This window comes from Urocampus carinirostris, chromosome 3 (genome assembly GCF_059441175.1).
Source record: "Urocampus carinirostris isolate Australia breed hairy pipefish chromosome 3, RoL_Ucar_1.0, whole genome shotgun sequence".
Taxonomy (NCBI): Eukaryota; Metazoa; Chordata; class Actinopteri; order Syngnathiformes; family Syngnathidae; genus Urocampus; species Urocampus carinirostris.
The window spans coordinates 30,265,705-30,283,149 of NC_142351.1; the positions used below are offsets into that span (position 1 = coordinate 30,265,705).

Consider the following 17,445-nt stretch of genomic DNA (forward strand, 5'->3'; position numbering starts at 1 on the left):
TTCATCATTAAACCAAGGCGTGCGTCTTTTAGGTCGTGATTTAAGCCGGATGGGCGCTACTGAATCCAGGGCACTAGCCAGGGTAGCATTAAATTCATTTATGAGTGATTCGATAGAGCCTATGTAGGAAGGAAAGGATGCAACTGCTCCTGAAGGAATATCGGAGAGCTCAGAAACTGTGCCCGTGCTTATATTGCATCCATTGAATCCTTCAGTTTTTTTGGTACTACATTTAGCTAGCACCTCAAATGTAACTGAAAAATGATCCGAGATAACTGTAGTACACGGTAACACCGTCATGTTTGAGGTTGAAACTCCTCGAGTCAGAACCAAGTCGAGCGTGTTTCCATCTTTATGGGTTGGCAAATCAACCAGTTGATTAAAACCAAATGTATCAGAGACTGAAACGCAACAGTGAGTGAACTGAGTGGGGAGTTCATATGAATGTTAAAGTCCCCCATAATTATAATTTTGTCTGCATAGGTTACTAGTTCAGACAAAAGTTCAGCAAATTCTTCTAAGAAAGTTGTGTATGGTCCTGGTGCGCGATAGATAGTTATTACATAAATTGACAATAGAGAGGACCTCATAACAAGAGCCTCGAACGACTTGTAATTATTAGAGGTACGAGGAGTAAATTTGAGCGCTTTTTTTTTTTTTCAGAAATGAGCGCGACACCGCCACCCTTTTTCAAAGAACGTGCTACATGGCTGCTAACGTAGTCTGGTGGCGAAGCATTATTTAGTGGTAAAAACTCATCCGGGCGTAACCAAGTCTCACAAAGACCGAAACAGTTAAGTTTATAATCGCGAATAATACCATCTACAAGTAAAGCTTTAGGAGCAAGCGATCTAACATTCAAAAGACCAAATTTTAGCTTTGAATCATTTAACTTAGCTGTAGTCTTTGTAGAGATCGTCACAAGATGTCGCCGTTCGTGTGCGTTGGGCTTCAGGCGTCGGTTGACTCGCAGAATCGACGAAGAAAAAAATGGTTGGATTAGACAGATCTTCATGTCCTTGCTCCTTCAACTTTACACGCTTCCCTGCACGACATCCCCGCTTCTGTTTTCTGTCTTTGCGCCCTCTTTGTCTTCGATTTTTCTTTTTCTTTGGTGGAGCGGGAAAGCAGGGCGAACCCGAGTCCCTTTGAAGCTCGTTCGGGATGTCATGGGTGGTATAGAAAGTGCCCGAAAAGTCGCAATTTAGACGCCCACCCAGTCGGATGAGCTCCTCCCGGCTCTAGGTCTTATTGGCCACGCATGTATCCAAAAAGGAAAGCAGGAGGACAGTGGTAAATATGTGCTTTTTGTGATTTACTGCACATTTAGTGGTGAACTGCTAAGTCTGTCACAAAAGTATTTAAACGATTCTCAACAATTTGAAATCAAACCGTTTTAACAACTTATGTTTGTCCTTTTTGATTTTTTATCAACTGACGTTTGTTTGTCAGGCACAGTCTGGCATAACGCTCAAGGTGTCTTTTTATATCGAAAAATACTCGTGTATATAATGTAAAATGAATCTCATAAAAACCGTAATAGCTTTAATGTTACTCTAGTCTTGCGGGGCTGGTCAGACTTTGTTACATTCAATTGTCCGATGTGACTCTTAAAATGTTTTTGCATCACTGCCATGATAAAGTCTGGTTTGCAAACTTTGCAAGTTGTCTTTTTGGTGGCCGTATTCAAACAAAAATGCTCCTGAATTTTAGAAGTCTTGGTACGCATACTCGGATGTTGACGCCGCCTATTTCGTATTTTTATGTTACAGCTCGAGGAAGAGACTATTGTGCATGACTGACTCTCAGCAGAGATTATATTCATGTAGTATATTCATGCCTCTTTATTGGAAAAACGTGTCTGGCGACAATAGTTGACAATGGAATCCATTGTTGAAAAGTCCTATTATCGATTTTTGTCTACAGCGTCGACTAATCGTGGCAGCTCCACTTTTCTTTTTCTTCTTCTTTCTCTATCACTCTCTGTGTCTATGCTGCCTTTCTCACTCCTTCCATCTCATTCTATCTATCCCGTGTCCCTGCATGCCCTTTCCTCCTTCTTTAGCTCCCCCCGCCTCCATCCTAAAGCAAAGTAGCTAATGAAGGGACCCATTTAGGTTCTGACTTTGGGTCTTACTGCCCTCCGTAGCACTGGCCGGCTCAGGCTGCTGTGACTGGCTGTTTGGGCTCTGACATCACACGAGGGCCAGCTGTTGATTTGGCGCTGTCTCCAAGGCTGGTTGGCTTGATGGGTTGTGGCAGGTAGACTTGTGCTTGTGCAGCATCCTCCCCTCCCTCTCTGTGACACCCACTCCCCGTCACCCTCTTCTTTTAATGCCCCTTCTTTCCAGCTCACATGCTCACTCTCGCATGAGAGTGCAAGAGGCAGCTGAGAGCTGCTGGAGGTGCGAGCTGGGAGGAGACTCCAGTCTCTTCACCAGCAAATATTGCCTCCTGCACAGAAATGGAAGCTAAAGAACTGAGTTGCATAGGAGAGCAGGTAGGTCCAGAAGCTTCTTGTCTCTTAATATTACCCTGGGCTTCTCTGAAATCAGTTTTTTTTTTCACCAGTGTGTTTCTTTTTAACATAATTTATGTTGTCTGGTTTCTTTTATTCTTCAATGAGCATAGATTAGGTTTGGGGTTTTTTCAGTTGGAAAACAAAAACAGAAAATATGTATATTCCTTTGCTCCTGTGACGTAGATCGATGAACAAGTGTGCAATCTTTTTTTAAAGTGAGATTTTGCGTGCAACATCAGGAGCATGTTGATAATGTTCTGTACTTTACAGGTGCAAATGGAGTTTAAATGACTATCAGACTTGAACTTGCATTCACATGAGGCACCTCGAGTAAAACTGCAAGACTTGCATGTGAGTTTTCTCAGCTTTACTCTGCCTCCTATAATTACCCAGATTGATATTCCCAAGAAGTTCTCCCCTGGGAACAGTAATGGATTACCTACATGCTCCGCTGCAAATGTAATTTATTAATGCTGGCTGCCTGCGTCTCTACCGCAGCGTCTTGTGCTCGCATCACCATATGTGACCTGGAGGCAGATCACGCCACGCAATTAGTGGCTTGTTTATGCTTTTGCAGTAAATTTAACATCTTTTCGCTGGCAGTTTCATAAGGTGACATTGGCTTCGTTGTCCTGAAATTGAGGGATACGGGATGAAAGTACTATAATTTCATTGGCTTGGCGCTAATGACTTTCCAGCTCCCCTGTCAATGCTTTCCTGGATTTGCAATTAGAAGCAATAGCTAGGAAATGGTAGATTAGTTACTCAGCTGAGCGAAACACAAAAATCTATTTTGTGCTGTGCCATGAGTGTAAGCTGCATTAGTATCCTAATTAGCTGTTTATTGAGTGTTTTATTTTATTAGCCAGATTGTGTTTGTCATGCCAAATGGAAAGTGGCTTTTGGCGTGGAGCGTGCTAGTCTTTTAATTGCACTGACTCAATATATGGCTAATTAAATGTATTTGACTTCTTTTTCTTGGGGAAAAATAACTATTGATGGGATTTTTTGGGCCGTGTTTGTTATGGCAAAGAAATACGTAATATTATGTTTTCATCTTTGTCTTTGTCATTGTGCTTTTGTTTCACAATGACTTTCTAGAACTCTTTGCTCATGTTCTTTCATTGCTCATATTTATGGATATCATTAGCATATGTTTTGACATATTTTTCCGAAATGTGTGGACTAATCAATTTTTTTCTTAGTACTTGACTCTTCCTCACCTTCTCCCTACAATTTAGCTGCAAGCAGAGTTGGACTTAGAGGATGAAATTTGAGGGTTATTTTCCTACGCTCGAGTGGGTTTTATCCCAAGCATTTGCCCTGACCTGCGCATAGCATAGTGTGGGAGTAAATGGTCAGAATTTTTAAGAAGCGTGTGTGAGGATTCATGTTAAGAGAAAGAAAAATAACTGCCAAAATATGACTGCAGCCCCTGTGCATTTGTGATCACTTGCTTCGTTTAATGTGCCTCACAAAAATGTCTCTTTAGCATGCTGTCTACATAATTGTCTGTGAAAGTTGTCCACTCAGAAGCTCCTCACGTATGATTAATTTGGCTATCCTCATTTTTTGCCCATCTATTTTTTAAATGATATCAAATTTAAAAAATGGCATTGTGACATGTGGGAGGCAGTTCAAAAAGAGTTTAGTGTGATTTGTTATTCATTATTTATATTCCTATTTCACTAAAATTAGCAATGCACCTGTTTTCTTATTGGTCTCTTTAATTTTATTTTATTTTCTCATTTATGTATTTTTTTTGAAAAGGTGAGGTGACACTGAACGACGTCAAAGGGAGCTGCTTAAATGTTGTTTTCTTTGGTGATTGTAATATCTGCAAATCACTTCCAATTAGTACATGCAAAATCCTTGCGTACGCACACCTTTAGGAATTTCAGTCAACTATTGTAGTGACGCATCCAAATTGCTTTATTTTCAACCAATTATGGCACCATTCATGGCTCTGCCAGCCTTCGTATATAAGACATGAATGTTTCAATTAAGGAAGGTAACTGCTTGCACTGCGGCTGCAATGTCTGCACTCCCGGAGCGCAAAACCAGCATGAGCTGGTTTAATGATATAGCAGCATTTTACCAAACTAAATTTACTGTTGTTATTGGTCTTGTCACATTATATAGAATAGTGTATACAAAGATGTACATAGGAAAAAAGATCTAGATACATTTACCATACATTCATTGTTTAAAATTGGAAATGGCTGAGATCACATTACATACTATTCCCCAGATGTCCCAGCAATACAAAAATATAATTTAAGGTATTTTAATATAATCACAGCACCTTATTTTGTCTACACACATCAAGAGTATTGATTTAATTGTCACTGCTGCAAATAACTAGCGGCACTTTGCTTTATTATTTTGGGATAAATAAAAACAATACATGAACTCTTGCCGCTTTTAGCTGTGTTTTCTAACCTTACATTGTAACACATGCATTTCTATATTTCTTTATGCTGTTTACATATTGGTTTAGGGTCTGCATTCTTTTACATTTTTTCTTACATTATATCCTCTGAATAGGAGAACCCATATGACTGCTATTACTCACAAAAGTAAAATAGGACAATCATTAAAAATTGAATATGTAAAAAAAACAATAATATTGATTCTTGACTGGTAGAGCACACTCCATTTTCTCCCGAGTTACCACCCATCATTGTCTCACAACGCTGACGGCTACTGCATCATGTGAAGATTATAGAGTAAGCAGGGATTCCACTTGACCCCTTCGGGGCTGTGGAGGGGGAGGTGTGCCACAAAAGACCGTTATAAGCAGCATCCGGCTCTTGGCATCATTGGGTGCCAGCTTTGGCTCTGCGCCACACCCATTCAATGCGGTGAAAATGAGACAACATAAAAGGTGTTGCGATGCAAGGGGAAATGTGTCGCATCAAATGATCTGATGTTTATCGACACTTATCATGAACGTTGACATCCTTTATCTTGAAAATGGGAGATGTTTGAATTCAAAATGTGCTTTGTCATGGAAATAAAATACTATTGGCATTTTGAGGTGTTCTACTTTTCAAGACAAGACACCTCATTTGTATTTTAGTCAGTCATTTGTTCCGACTTTCTGTTTTTATGCTTTTCAACAGAACCTTTTTTTGACATTTATTCCAAATTTGCCGCTAATCTCAAAGGGGGTGGCTTTTTATTAGACAATAGGCATTCAGATAAGTGTGTGCTGGCAAATGGGGCAGAGCAGAGAAAAACTCATACATGGCTTATTTCTGAATATCTGACATTGCTGTTGCCTCAGCTGCATTCGCATCTCTACATTCATTTAATATTTATGGTGCAAAGGCACGGAGGAGCCCCAAAATACATACTCGCCACACTGTTCACCGAAATTGCTGACTCTCCTGTCACTGTTTCCACTGCTAAGCTCTGACCTTTGAAGCAACACAGCGCTAACTGCTGTGCTTCTCTTCATGACAGGTCAGAAGGGAGGCGTCCTGAGGGTGTTGGCACCCCCGCTTGCCATGCAGAGCGACTGACGCAGCATGGACAAGAAGTTTCGGCCAGGATCCGTTGGCCTTTTTGACTTCTGCAGCAGCCTCTTCCTCTGCCACCACCTTCACCGCCGGTTATACACCAAGTAATTATTCTTTTTAGTTTTCAAGTATTAAATTTGCCAAAGGTTAAGCAATCAAGTCGAAAATCATTGTTGTCCCACACCATTAGGGCAATGTCTTCTCTTTGCGTACATATTTCAATGACGTATTACTACGATGCTCATATGGCAATATTTAAATTTGCACCATGTTTTCATTATTTTACAATTCTAAAAACAGCACTGTGGAGATGTGGGATTGTAGGACTGTAAATTTCGGCCTATAAGGATCAACTGATTATAAGCAATGTTCCCTCTAATTTTCCACGGGTCTGAGCGTTCACACAAAGTCGATGAGCAACGCTTGAAACAATAGTGAGCAACCATAATCCCAAGTGTGGCAAGATAATTAATTATCAAACATGTCCAAAACTTGACATCAAGTTACATTTTGCTGAGTTTCGGCAATGCAAAATTATTTTTCTCTTTTGAATGAATTGACTCATGTACTATTGCAAAGGTTGTACGGCCTACAAACGTTGTTTGTTCTTACAATTATTTCACAAGATATCCATTTCTTTTTATTTCCTGACATATTTTGTCGCATAATATTAACATTTTTGGCATTGTTGATGTCATGCACTTTCCGGACATTTTCAACATCTTACCTAATGTTTACATCTCCCATTTTCAAGATAAAGGATGTCAACGTTCATGATAAGTGTCGATTACAGTATACAGTAATGCTAATTGTAATTCACCCTGGTCAATCCTTGAAGGGGGATTACCACATGTGAGGTCCTTTCTCAAGGTTTCTCTTTTCTCCTCACACTGAGGTTTTTGAGTTGTTCCTTGCCCGCGTGCCAGTTTAAGATCAGGTAATTGTGTAATTTTGTAATTGTAATCCTGTGCAGTCCTTTGAGACATTTTTGTGATTAAGGGCTATATAAATAAATGTGACTTGACTTGACTTGACTTTGGGGGCTTATTTAGTCGGTTGTAAAATACAGAACTGTACTTAATCACGTTTTTTAGTGGAAGTACAATGTTGGCAACAAGATTCACTTGATATAATTGGAAATTATTTGAATGCAACACGAACTTTTTCTTCTTTTTTCCGTGTTTTTTTTCTACTTTTTTGTTACTTTTTTCTTTTTGTTCTCTATTTACTTTTTTCCTACATTTCTTTCTTTTTTTTCTGGCTTTTTTTTCTAAATTTTTCGTTCTTTTTTTCTTCTTTTCCCTTTTGTTTCTTTTTTTCTCAGCTTTTCACTTCTTTTTTCTTTTAGTATTTTTTTCTTTTTTGTTCTATTCCCCCCTTCCTTTAAGTCATTTTGTGCATAATTTTACATAATAATTTGGTCATGTTGGGATTAAAGAAGCAAAAAAAACCTGAAGAGCCGTTTAGGACCCGTAAGAGCCGGTTCCTTTTAGTGAGCCGAGCCGAAGAAGCCGGTTCTCTGCTAACTTTACTCAACTTCGTTCTACTTCGACTCGACTTCAAAATACCACATTTAGGACACAAGGTCAGGGGAACCCGTGTATTTTTACCTTAATGCACTGTAACTTTGACTTAAGTCACTTCTTAATTAGTAATTTCGAGCCCTCATTTTTGTGCGCTGGCTAGATTTTCTTGTGCGCTGAGAATGTGCGAGCAGTGCGCAATTGCGCACGCGCGCAGCTTAGAGGGAACACTGATTATAAGCCGCACCCAGTACATTTTTAAATGATTTTTTTTTGTACATACTTAAGCCCACATTGAAACACGAGATAGTTATAATGAAAGACTGTGCCCAGAAAGAGTTTTAATAATATATACGCTACCTTAATCCCTTAACATTCCCACAGCCCGACCTTTGATAAACAAATGCATGTCCGTACGATGTCACCAGTTACTGAAATGCATCATGCCAAATATTATTGGAATCTGAAACAAGAAACTTGAAAACTATCAAGTCGAGGTAACTCACCAATATGTCCCTTGGCCTTCAACTATTTTAAACGATCGCAAAAATGGCTTTGTTACATCAAGGACAAGCCATAGAATCAAACCTTGTAAAATATTTACTTCAAAACACATGATAAAGCCGACAGATTAATAGGAATCCGCCTTAAACATTTCTGCTTCGTTGGACGCTGGTTCTCCGTTCGCCACATTATTTCCATTTACAAATAAACAGACTCGTAAATATTATTCCCTTTATGGTAGTTAGCTCTCCCCTTTCGATTTTCATCTTTTTCATGATGAGGGTTTATTCATGCTAGTGTTATTCATGCACAAAGCGTGAAATTACATTAAACTTGTGCCTTCCCTGACACACATTCCTCGTGTCTTACCCTTACCTTTACTGCTCGGGCGCTTAGAAAAAAAATGCAAAAATTAGCAGCATCATTGCATAGGCCACTGGTTTGAAAACTTAAAAGCTACTTTTTTTTAATGAAAGATGAGAGTTCAAGCTTTCTTCTGATGAGTCCTTTTCTCATATAGCTACAAAGCAAACATGTCTGTAAGCCTTGAGTGAATGAGTAAAAATGGCAAAAATAGGCTGGCATCAGCACTTCCCATTTTAGAGAAACGTCTGTCACTGAGAGAGTAAATATTTTCAAGTTCAAGGGCGAACTTGGACAATTAGATAACTACTGTAAGTGTCCAAAACACGCTTAATTACAAATGAACTTCATAAATTAATTTTATGAAATTGCAAAATGACATAGCTGTCTTTAACAAATGTGTTCCTTTTTATAACGTAACAACACAATAGGTACTTTTACATAAAGGGAATAGTCTGATTGAGGTCAGATTTCGGGTTTTTGGGGGGATTTTGTGGCAGTTCAGATTTAACAAAGTTTTAATGGTCAGCTTTAAACTCCAAGTAGTCGGATTAAGGATCGACCGAAATGGGTTTTTCAGGGCCGATACTGATTTGAGTATGAAGAGTAGGCCGATAACCGATATTTGGAGCTGATAATTATTTCCCTTGAAAGTTTAAAAATTAGTTGTAAGAAATTATTTATAATGCAAAAAATAATAATATTTGATATGAATTCAAATAAAATTTGAACAGTTCTCTGAAACTTCTTACAGTAAATACATTTGAATTTCAACACAACTAACAGGACGAATAATGTTTCACTTGAACCAAAAACTAATAGTGCAGGAAATAAAGGCTTGGTAGCAACTTGTACAAAGGTACTAGAAAATGTAAATAGCTCCCTGAAACTTTTTACAGTAAGTCAGAATGTCAACAGAACTAAAACAACTTTCAACAGAGCTCATGTATTGAAAAGTGTTTGCACTCTTGCTTTTGGTCGAGAGTGAAAAAATAACGTTATGGTAACAGCTAATCAGCCAGCCTGCCGCTCTAGTGTGTTTTTATGCTCTCAATCACAACCAGCCACGTTTGATTGATGAACTAATGTTATAATAAGCGTTAATATATCAGTCTCCACCTAGTGTCAGGACTCAAGTTAGCAGGGCTGCCGCTATTTTCTCTCGTCTGACTGTTGTCTTCCTGCTTCTTTGGCTCTGCCCCCTGTCGCTCATCCAATCAGAAGCCGCGAGGTGGGTAGAGTCAGAGACGGAAGTAGGAAAGAGGAAGAGAGTGGCTCAGCTGTATCTGAGCTTCACATAAAAACGCAGATACTGATATCCGTCAAATTCCCAAATATCGATGCCAATAATCGGCCTGCCCGATAATTGGTTAAATTCTATTTTGGATACATGTCTTGAGGTTTTGTGTCTTGCCACCTTTCATTGACATAATACTAATGGTTGCCATTACCACTGCACCAGATGCATGGCATTTTTCTATTAGTGGAGCCAAAATGTAATTTAAATCTTCAAATGACTAAAGGTTTTATAATGGAAATCCGAGGATGGTGCGATTATCCATTCCTTCCCATAAAACAAAGCAAACACTTTGCACTTATTCTTAATCTCTGACTGTAGGAAACAAGACATCAAGGTCATCACAAACAGAAACCCTTAAAAGCTTGACACTCTTCTCGTCCCAAGGCAAAAATATGTCTGGTAGAATGAATGATGCTGAGGGGGACAGAATACTGATTTACTCAAAAAATATCCACCCTGTGATGCAAATTTTTAAACAGGGCAGGCAACCCGGGAGATTTCAACCATCAAAATGTCAGTAAAGGACACTAAATATTCAAAGGAATGTGCAACACTCTGGAGTTTTAAGCTGTTTTCTCTCGAATGTAAAAATAATGTAAAGCAGCAGCAAGCGTTGCTTTTGTCAAAAAACTGACAGGTCATTGATATTCAGCAACAAACTGCAGTTGCCAGCTGTGTTTTTGTGGGCTCTCAGTCCCAGCATACAGAATTTTGCTCTGCAGAAAAACACTGGAACCGTTGGCTTCATGTCAACTAATTTGTTTTGGACTAATTGACTTGTTAGCGCTTTTTACATAAGCAGTACAAAAATTGGCTGTTATCTCTCCACATCTAATTGGTTCCCATTGCACAAAGCCTCACCCTAAAAGACATATCACACATGTTGATGAATGCATTTTTTTGAAGATTAATTTGATTATTTTTCCGCCCTCCCCTGATAATTTGATTGCGATATAATATGCCTTTTTCCCAGAGGCTGTTCTCCCCGAAAACGAACCATAAATTGCAAATATAAAATCGGATTAGTAACATCTCATTCACGCACTACGTTGCGTATAGATTGTGTTTTGACAAGCACAGAAGAGACAACGGCTCATTGTAACAGCAATGAACCGAGTGAAATCAGAGCTCATTTTTTTAGTTCATCACATAATGGCCAACACAAATTTGATGGGCCGACAGGTCTCAGAAAAGGTGGCCTGCCATGACTTGTCTTGACGCAGCACTGTTCATGTACTGCAACACACAACAAATTTTCAGGTGGCCTCTACCTACATTTAATGACCTAACCGACGAAATTCTGATTTGCCAGAACTTTTGGTTGTCTTGTCTGATAGTGGGTCAAGTCCTACGACATCCGATTCATTTCCAAGTGTTCACCAATTTTCCGGTTACTTTTGGTGCACAAAAAAAAGTAATCAATAAAAATCAATGTAAAATAACAGAGGCGGACATTTTCGTTGCTGTCTGTTCAAATGTGGACTTGGAAGTAAAGTAGCTTCCCTATACATGCCTGTATACTTATTGCTGAAGGTACTATTGCATTTATCCAATAAAAAGTCAGTATTTTGTAATTTACCGTACTTTCCCACTATAAGGTGCATCGGTTATAAGGTGCATCCCACAGAAATATTTTGTTTGTCATATTTTTTTATACATGAAGCATACCGGACTATACGGCATGTTTATTCATGTATCGCTGAATACAATCGCAAAACGTTGTTTGCAACGGGAATCGAATCCAGATTGTATTGGTGTGGGCGCAAACACTTGATCAGTAGACCACCTGTAGTACAGATGGCCTAAAGAAATAACATTAGCGCTATCACACTTTTTTTGACTCACAGTGCCAGAAACACTTATTTGCACAGCCTATTCTGATAGTTTAAATAGTCTCTCAATTTCTTCACCTGTCTGTCAATAACCTGTTTGGTTTAATATGTACATACATGGAAAAATACTTTGTTTTCTGTTTCTGTCTTTTGCATTGCCAGCGTTTCTGGCACTGTCAGTAAAAATAGTGACAATAACATAAGCTCTTATGCCTTCCCTCGTATATAATTTGTACCACTGGAGATCTTGTGGCAAAGTGTCGCCGGGGTAACTGCCACTACCGGACACTGGTTTGAATCCCGTTGCATACAATCTATTGCAATTTGGGCCAGCAATGATTATTATTATTAAGTATAATCTAAAACCCATTTGTAGTAGCGCACTCCTGTAAATACTGTATCTAAGTCCAATCTATTCTCGGTATTCTCTGGTGTATAAGACACTGGTTAAAAGGTATACTTTTCAATTTTTAGCCAATTTTGAGTTTTTGGGTGTGCCTTATAGTCTGCATAATAGCACTTCTTTGCATATTGACACATTGTTCAATAAAGAATTAAAAAAATATGACTACTTGTCATGACTTCCGACACTTGCCTCGTTGAACTGGAACTCATGAGTGTTGAAAATGCAAAAAAGTGTTTTATTACACGCCACCCATGTCTGTCCATAACGTTAATTAATGCTTGTGCTGCTATGTTGACTGTGCCTCCCCAACAACTACCAATAATGCTTTCCCTTGTCACCACCACAAGGCGCAGTATCTGGTAGTCTTGTTGCTTTCTGACTATATCACATTGACATAGTAGGGTACCTGTAATCTGGCAGCAAAAATGTCGTGAAAGATCCCAAAATCGTGAAGTGTGACATGCATTAACTGACCAACCACCTAATTATATAGCAGCGATATTACACTTCTAACGGCAACATATCTTTCTGTCAGCCAATCCTAAAATAGCCAATCATGACCCCGTGTTGACTAGACCGACATGTCATCAAGTCTAATAAACCTTGAGAAGGTGAAAAATGTTGGACTTGCCCATTATGGATCGTCGGGTTGCTATTTGCAACACTTTTTTGGAGTATTAAACTATAGCAACAGTTACTGTACAAAAAACAGATTGTCAAGTTTAAACATAAATCTGTAGCCACAGTATTTGTGCTCAGTTTAAGTGTAGTGTATATAATTGTGTGTATAGGTGAAGTTTTGTTTCCTTATTTCTGCCGACATCCATGGTTAAAAAAATTCTGTTTGCACAATTGTGGGGGGTTCTTAGGCGAGCTAGTTTTGTGGACAATGGGAGCAGCTTCTAATTCCTTTCCTTCTTGGTAATGGTATTATAAAAGCAGTCCTAGACTGTCTGGAATAGTCAGAGGGTCAATTTTATAAGGAACTACAGCCAGAATTTCAGTTGTGGAAGATACTAAATTAGCAGCTACATTTTCCTGGTTAAGGGTCCACTTCCGAGATTACCCTCACACGATCATTTATGTCCAAATATGACGAGTCTTAAATCTTCAAAACTGACATTAATTAAGCAAGCACTGGCACTTAAACAAAGATCCACCAGTTTTCTCATGGAGTAAAAAATGGTAAACACAATGACAACATTAGTCTAAATAAATATTTTACTTCATCAATTTATTTCTCAAGATTGATAGAAAAGGTCATTCTTTCGTTTTGTGTACAAAGGCTGTTTAAAATATTGTCAAGTTTTGGAATAAAGGAATGGATATCAAATCATGTATTTTTTTTATCCAGATCATTGTTTCACTGACTAATATAGTTGACAGATTGTGTCATTATTACAAACCCTACACTTAACCCAACTACATTTCTTCTCTTTTCTCACCTCATCTCCGATTATTCAGGGGTCGGCTCCCATAGACACACACGCGACTGTGTACAGTAAATGTTGCGAAATAGTTCTACCCACCCATTGTGTCGCAACACCTGTCGTTTGGTGTCATTAGGTGACCCAATCCCCCAATCCCCCAATCCCAACCCTTAATGCCGAAGCCAAGCAGGCAGGCAATGGCAACTAATGTCGTAAGTCTTAGTTATGAGTCGGCCGAGTCGCGAACCATCTACTCCCAGTTCTAAGGTAGGCGCCCTACCCCAAGCCCAAGAACCCACCTTTGGTTTATTATGTATAAGGTATAAATATATATCAAGCTAACAAAATTATGCATTTTATTCCCCAAATTGCTTTAAACTTGGTTGGTTGGTTGGTTGGATCCTTTTACCACCAGGGTCCTAGGGGCACCATTTCCTGTGGTGTATCATTGGCAAGTACAGTCTGGTGGCGCCCATCCCTCTCCAGGTCAACATTGAAATACTGATTCAGATTTGATTAGTCGGCTCAACAGTAGGACCTTGCCTGGAAATGTTTGTATTTTGTTCACTATCAAGAACCTCTGCCAACCAAATACTGTATTGTGCTTTTTTCCAAGAGAGGACAGGACTGTTTCTCATGCTTAGTCTCTTTTCTTAATTGTTTTACAGGTGCTCTCTCTTTGCCAATATTGCCAATAGGTGTTTGCCTTGAGAATGTCTGAAAAAACAGAGTTTGAAACAACAAAGGTCTCTGAGCCTGCTGACTCTGTGGCGTATCCAGAAGATAACGCCACCAAATCAGAGGTTTCTGACGAAGGCAGCAAAGAAAAGTCTAACAGCATCGCTTCAGCAGAAGCCAAGGTAAATGAGACCAGCGAAAGTCATAGATTCTTGGCATCGACCAATGTAGTTAGTCTTTACTGGGTAATGACAGTGTCTAAACTACTAGATGTGTGACTTTTTCCAGGGTCAGCATCCTAACACTCTGAACTCGTTGAATACATTTTATTTGTAACACAGAAACTGCTTCGAGAATTTGTTATCACCTGTGGCATTCATTTGGTCCTAGCTAGTTAGGGATTTTAAGTCACATTTTTTGTATAGCCCCATAAATGTTTCACAGACATTATCTGTTGTGATGGGAACATCTAAGCAGTTTCCACAGTGATAAACTACACTACCTTAAAAAAGTATTGTGGGGCGGGAATCTTGTTTTGTTTTTCTGAAGGCTACAAATTATTTTGGATAAAACAGGGTGCAACTTCAAATTCAGTTAATTTATTGCTTTCTTTCAGTTTGGGAAGTTGAATATGATGAAAAAAATGTGACCGATACTTCCAGAGCAATTAACAATCACCTTGTTTCTCTTTTTTGTTTTTGGAACAAACTCTTGTCATTTTTGCTTTTGTATTACTTAAATGAATCATGAATGACATTTTCAAACTGGCTAAAAACCTGCAAAACCACGAAGTGATAATTGCAATGTCAGCCGTTGTTTACTGTTGGTCCGAATGACGTACAGCGTTAAAAATAAGCAGATTGTTCAACGGTAGCCTGAAGTCAACAGTTTGAGGCTTACTTTGATTACTGGGAATTTATATAGGTTGAGTGGGGGTAAGATATAAAATATTTACCACCATATTACATTGACTAATATTGTACAGTATTGCACACACAATGTATGTAATGAATACCTTTAGTGCAAAAGTCTCCTATCTTTTTAGTCCGTGTTGTTAATGTCATGAAACTTGCTGCATTATGCCAAATTGCTACAGCCTATTGGAGCCTAAAAATGGTGATTGATGTTTCTAATCTTTGGTTTTTATTTTAGTCTTCTTATGAGGATGGCTAGTGGCATCAAACGTTAAGGAACTGCCACCTTTATTTTTCAAAAGTGTGTTTGTAAATTGCCTTGCTCAAATTATTAAAAACAATTAGACATGCTGTTAAGAATATTACTTTCTAGAGATTTCTGGTTCTTTGTTTCTGTAGTTCCCTGTTAAATAAATCTGATACATTGGTGTCATCTTCTGAAAGACTGAGATTTTTCAAAATCTCAATAGTTCTTTCTCATTGCAAATGCTTATCCTTTTTCACTCATTACTAAATTTACTAAGTTGGGGCTTATCAACAAGCGACTTTATAGCTGCATGCGGCTATTTGACGCACCCTAGTGGCTCAATGGCACTCTTTGAAAATTGTTTGATAATGAAAAATTAAGTTTCTGTAGGTGGAAAAACATGACGCAATCCCTAACATTTTCCAATTAATATAGATACACACAGTACGTATATACACATATATATATATATATATATATATATATATATATATATATATATATATATATATATAATCAGTATGTGTTGCCTTCCTTATAAAGCTTATACAAATGTTTTTTTTTTCTTTTTTTGTGGCACCAAACATATGTTGTTGTTTTTTTCTGGTCCAATAATAATAATAATAATTTCCTTTGTATTGTCATTCTTTGTAACAATGTACACAGAACGAAATGTCGATACACCTGACCCGTTGTAGCGAGTCGATGCAGCCGCAGCCAGAGGGCGCCGCCATTATACCAATTAGGTATGTCTCGGTCGAGGCGCGAACCAGCGACCTCCCAGTCTCAAAGCGGGCACACTACCATCTAGGCTACTGAGTATGGCTCTTTGAGCATTTTGGGTGCTAAAGCTTTGGTCCCCTTTCTAGTCAATGTTCAGGGAAGTGTTTGAGAATAAGTCACTGCATTTAGATGCACCTATAATTAGCATTTCGGTCTTTTCAAGGTTGAGGCGTGTTAAGTTAATTGACATCTATCTTTTCATCTCAGTGAGTGAGTCAAGTCTCCAAATTTCCACAATTAATTGGGGCAGATTCCCCCTTTGGAAGATACAGTTGAGTGTCATCTGCATATTAATGGAAACTGATATTATACTTGTGAATGATGTCACCTAACGGAAGCATGTGGATGCTAAAGAGAAGGGGACCAACTACTGAGCCATGTGGAACGCAACAGGTAACACTAAAGGCTCAGAGGTCATTTCACCATATCTAACACAACGAGTCCTTTCCGAGAGGTAGTATCTGAACAGTGAGAGGACAGTTCCTGAAAGAAATTATTGAACTGTAAGGGCAGGGGAAGCAAAATGAGATGGGGGACTAAAAGTGGGTAGGCATGCTAGCTTCATGAAGGAAGTGTGAGTGCATTTGTGTGCATTTGATTGAATGGGAGAGAAAGGAGGCAAACTGTATGACTTTGCCACCATCTGCCTCCAGCGCTGCAGCTCCTTTCTAAGCTGGTGGCCGCCCTACTTTTGCTGACTTCAGGCCTTTCCTTCCTCCCCATTTCCATTCATTTATCTCCTGCTGGCATTGTTCATTCCCCACTGGCCCCATGCCGCTCAATTAGCTGGTGTAGCCGTTGCTGTCCCAGCCCTGTCACACCACACCCGCCACCCCTCCCTTCCCATATTACCTGATATAGAAAAGGTTGGTGTGGGTCATAGTCAGCGTCCCATTTCAATTTTTCATTCCATCAGGCCCTCAAGCTCAATGGGAAAGAAGGGTTGTCCTTTTGCTATTTAGAGGACGGACAAGGAGAACAGAGATTCATAGTGGGATTAGCAGGCCCATACACAGTTCTGTTACAATATACTGGTAGTTTTGCAGCATGCTTGGTTGCACCTATCCAGTCGTCAATGGTCCCTAACAGTTGTGCTTTGAACAGAGACTCTAAACAAGGGGTCGGTGTAGGGATATTGGTCTTTTCTTGAGTACATTTTTCTCAGAGTCGTAAAATGGAGATAGGAGTCTTCTCTGTATCATTCTTGTATTGTTATATGCAAAGCCAAACAACCCGGTAATCGCTAGATTCGGGCAGAGTCCCAACTACCGTTTACGTCCGTGTTGCACCAACAGACCCTGATTTGGCTGTACATATCCATGGAAACCCATTAAACAGTGTATGTTCACTTTTGAGACACTTTGATTAAAACCCACAGAACAATTTGTACACACCCAAAAATGCCAGCAAAGCACCTAGA

The 17,445-nt window shown here is 39.1% G+C and overlaps 1 protein-coding gene across 5 annotated transcripts in view; it reads left to right on the forward strand.

The window, feature by feature from the left end:
- Positions 1-2,149: 2,149 nt before the first annotated feature.
- Positions 2,150-17,445, forward strand: part of LOC148369383 (R3H domain-containing protein 1-like) — a 56,431-nt gene continuing 41,135 nt past the window's right edge. For 3 of the 5 annotated variants that reach the window (XM_088331365.1, XM_088331367.1, XM_088331368.1), the window contains exons 1-4: positions 2,152-2,262; positions 2,352-2,500; positions 5,990-6,149; positions 14,072-14,263. In XM_088331365.1, the coding sequence (XP_088187491.1) occupies positions 14,117-14,263 (147 nt within the window). In that variant the 5' untranslated portion in view covers positions 2,152-2,262; positions 2,352-2,500; positions 5,990-6,149; positions 14,072-14,116. Of the gene's footprint in view, positions 2,263-2,351; positions 2,501-5,989; positions 6,150-14,071; positions 14,264-17,445 lie in introns of all 5 variants that reach the window. The other 2 variants (XR_015850005.1, XM_088331366.1) reach the window with 2 other exon arrangements.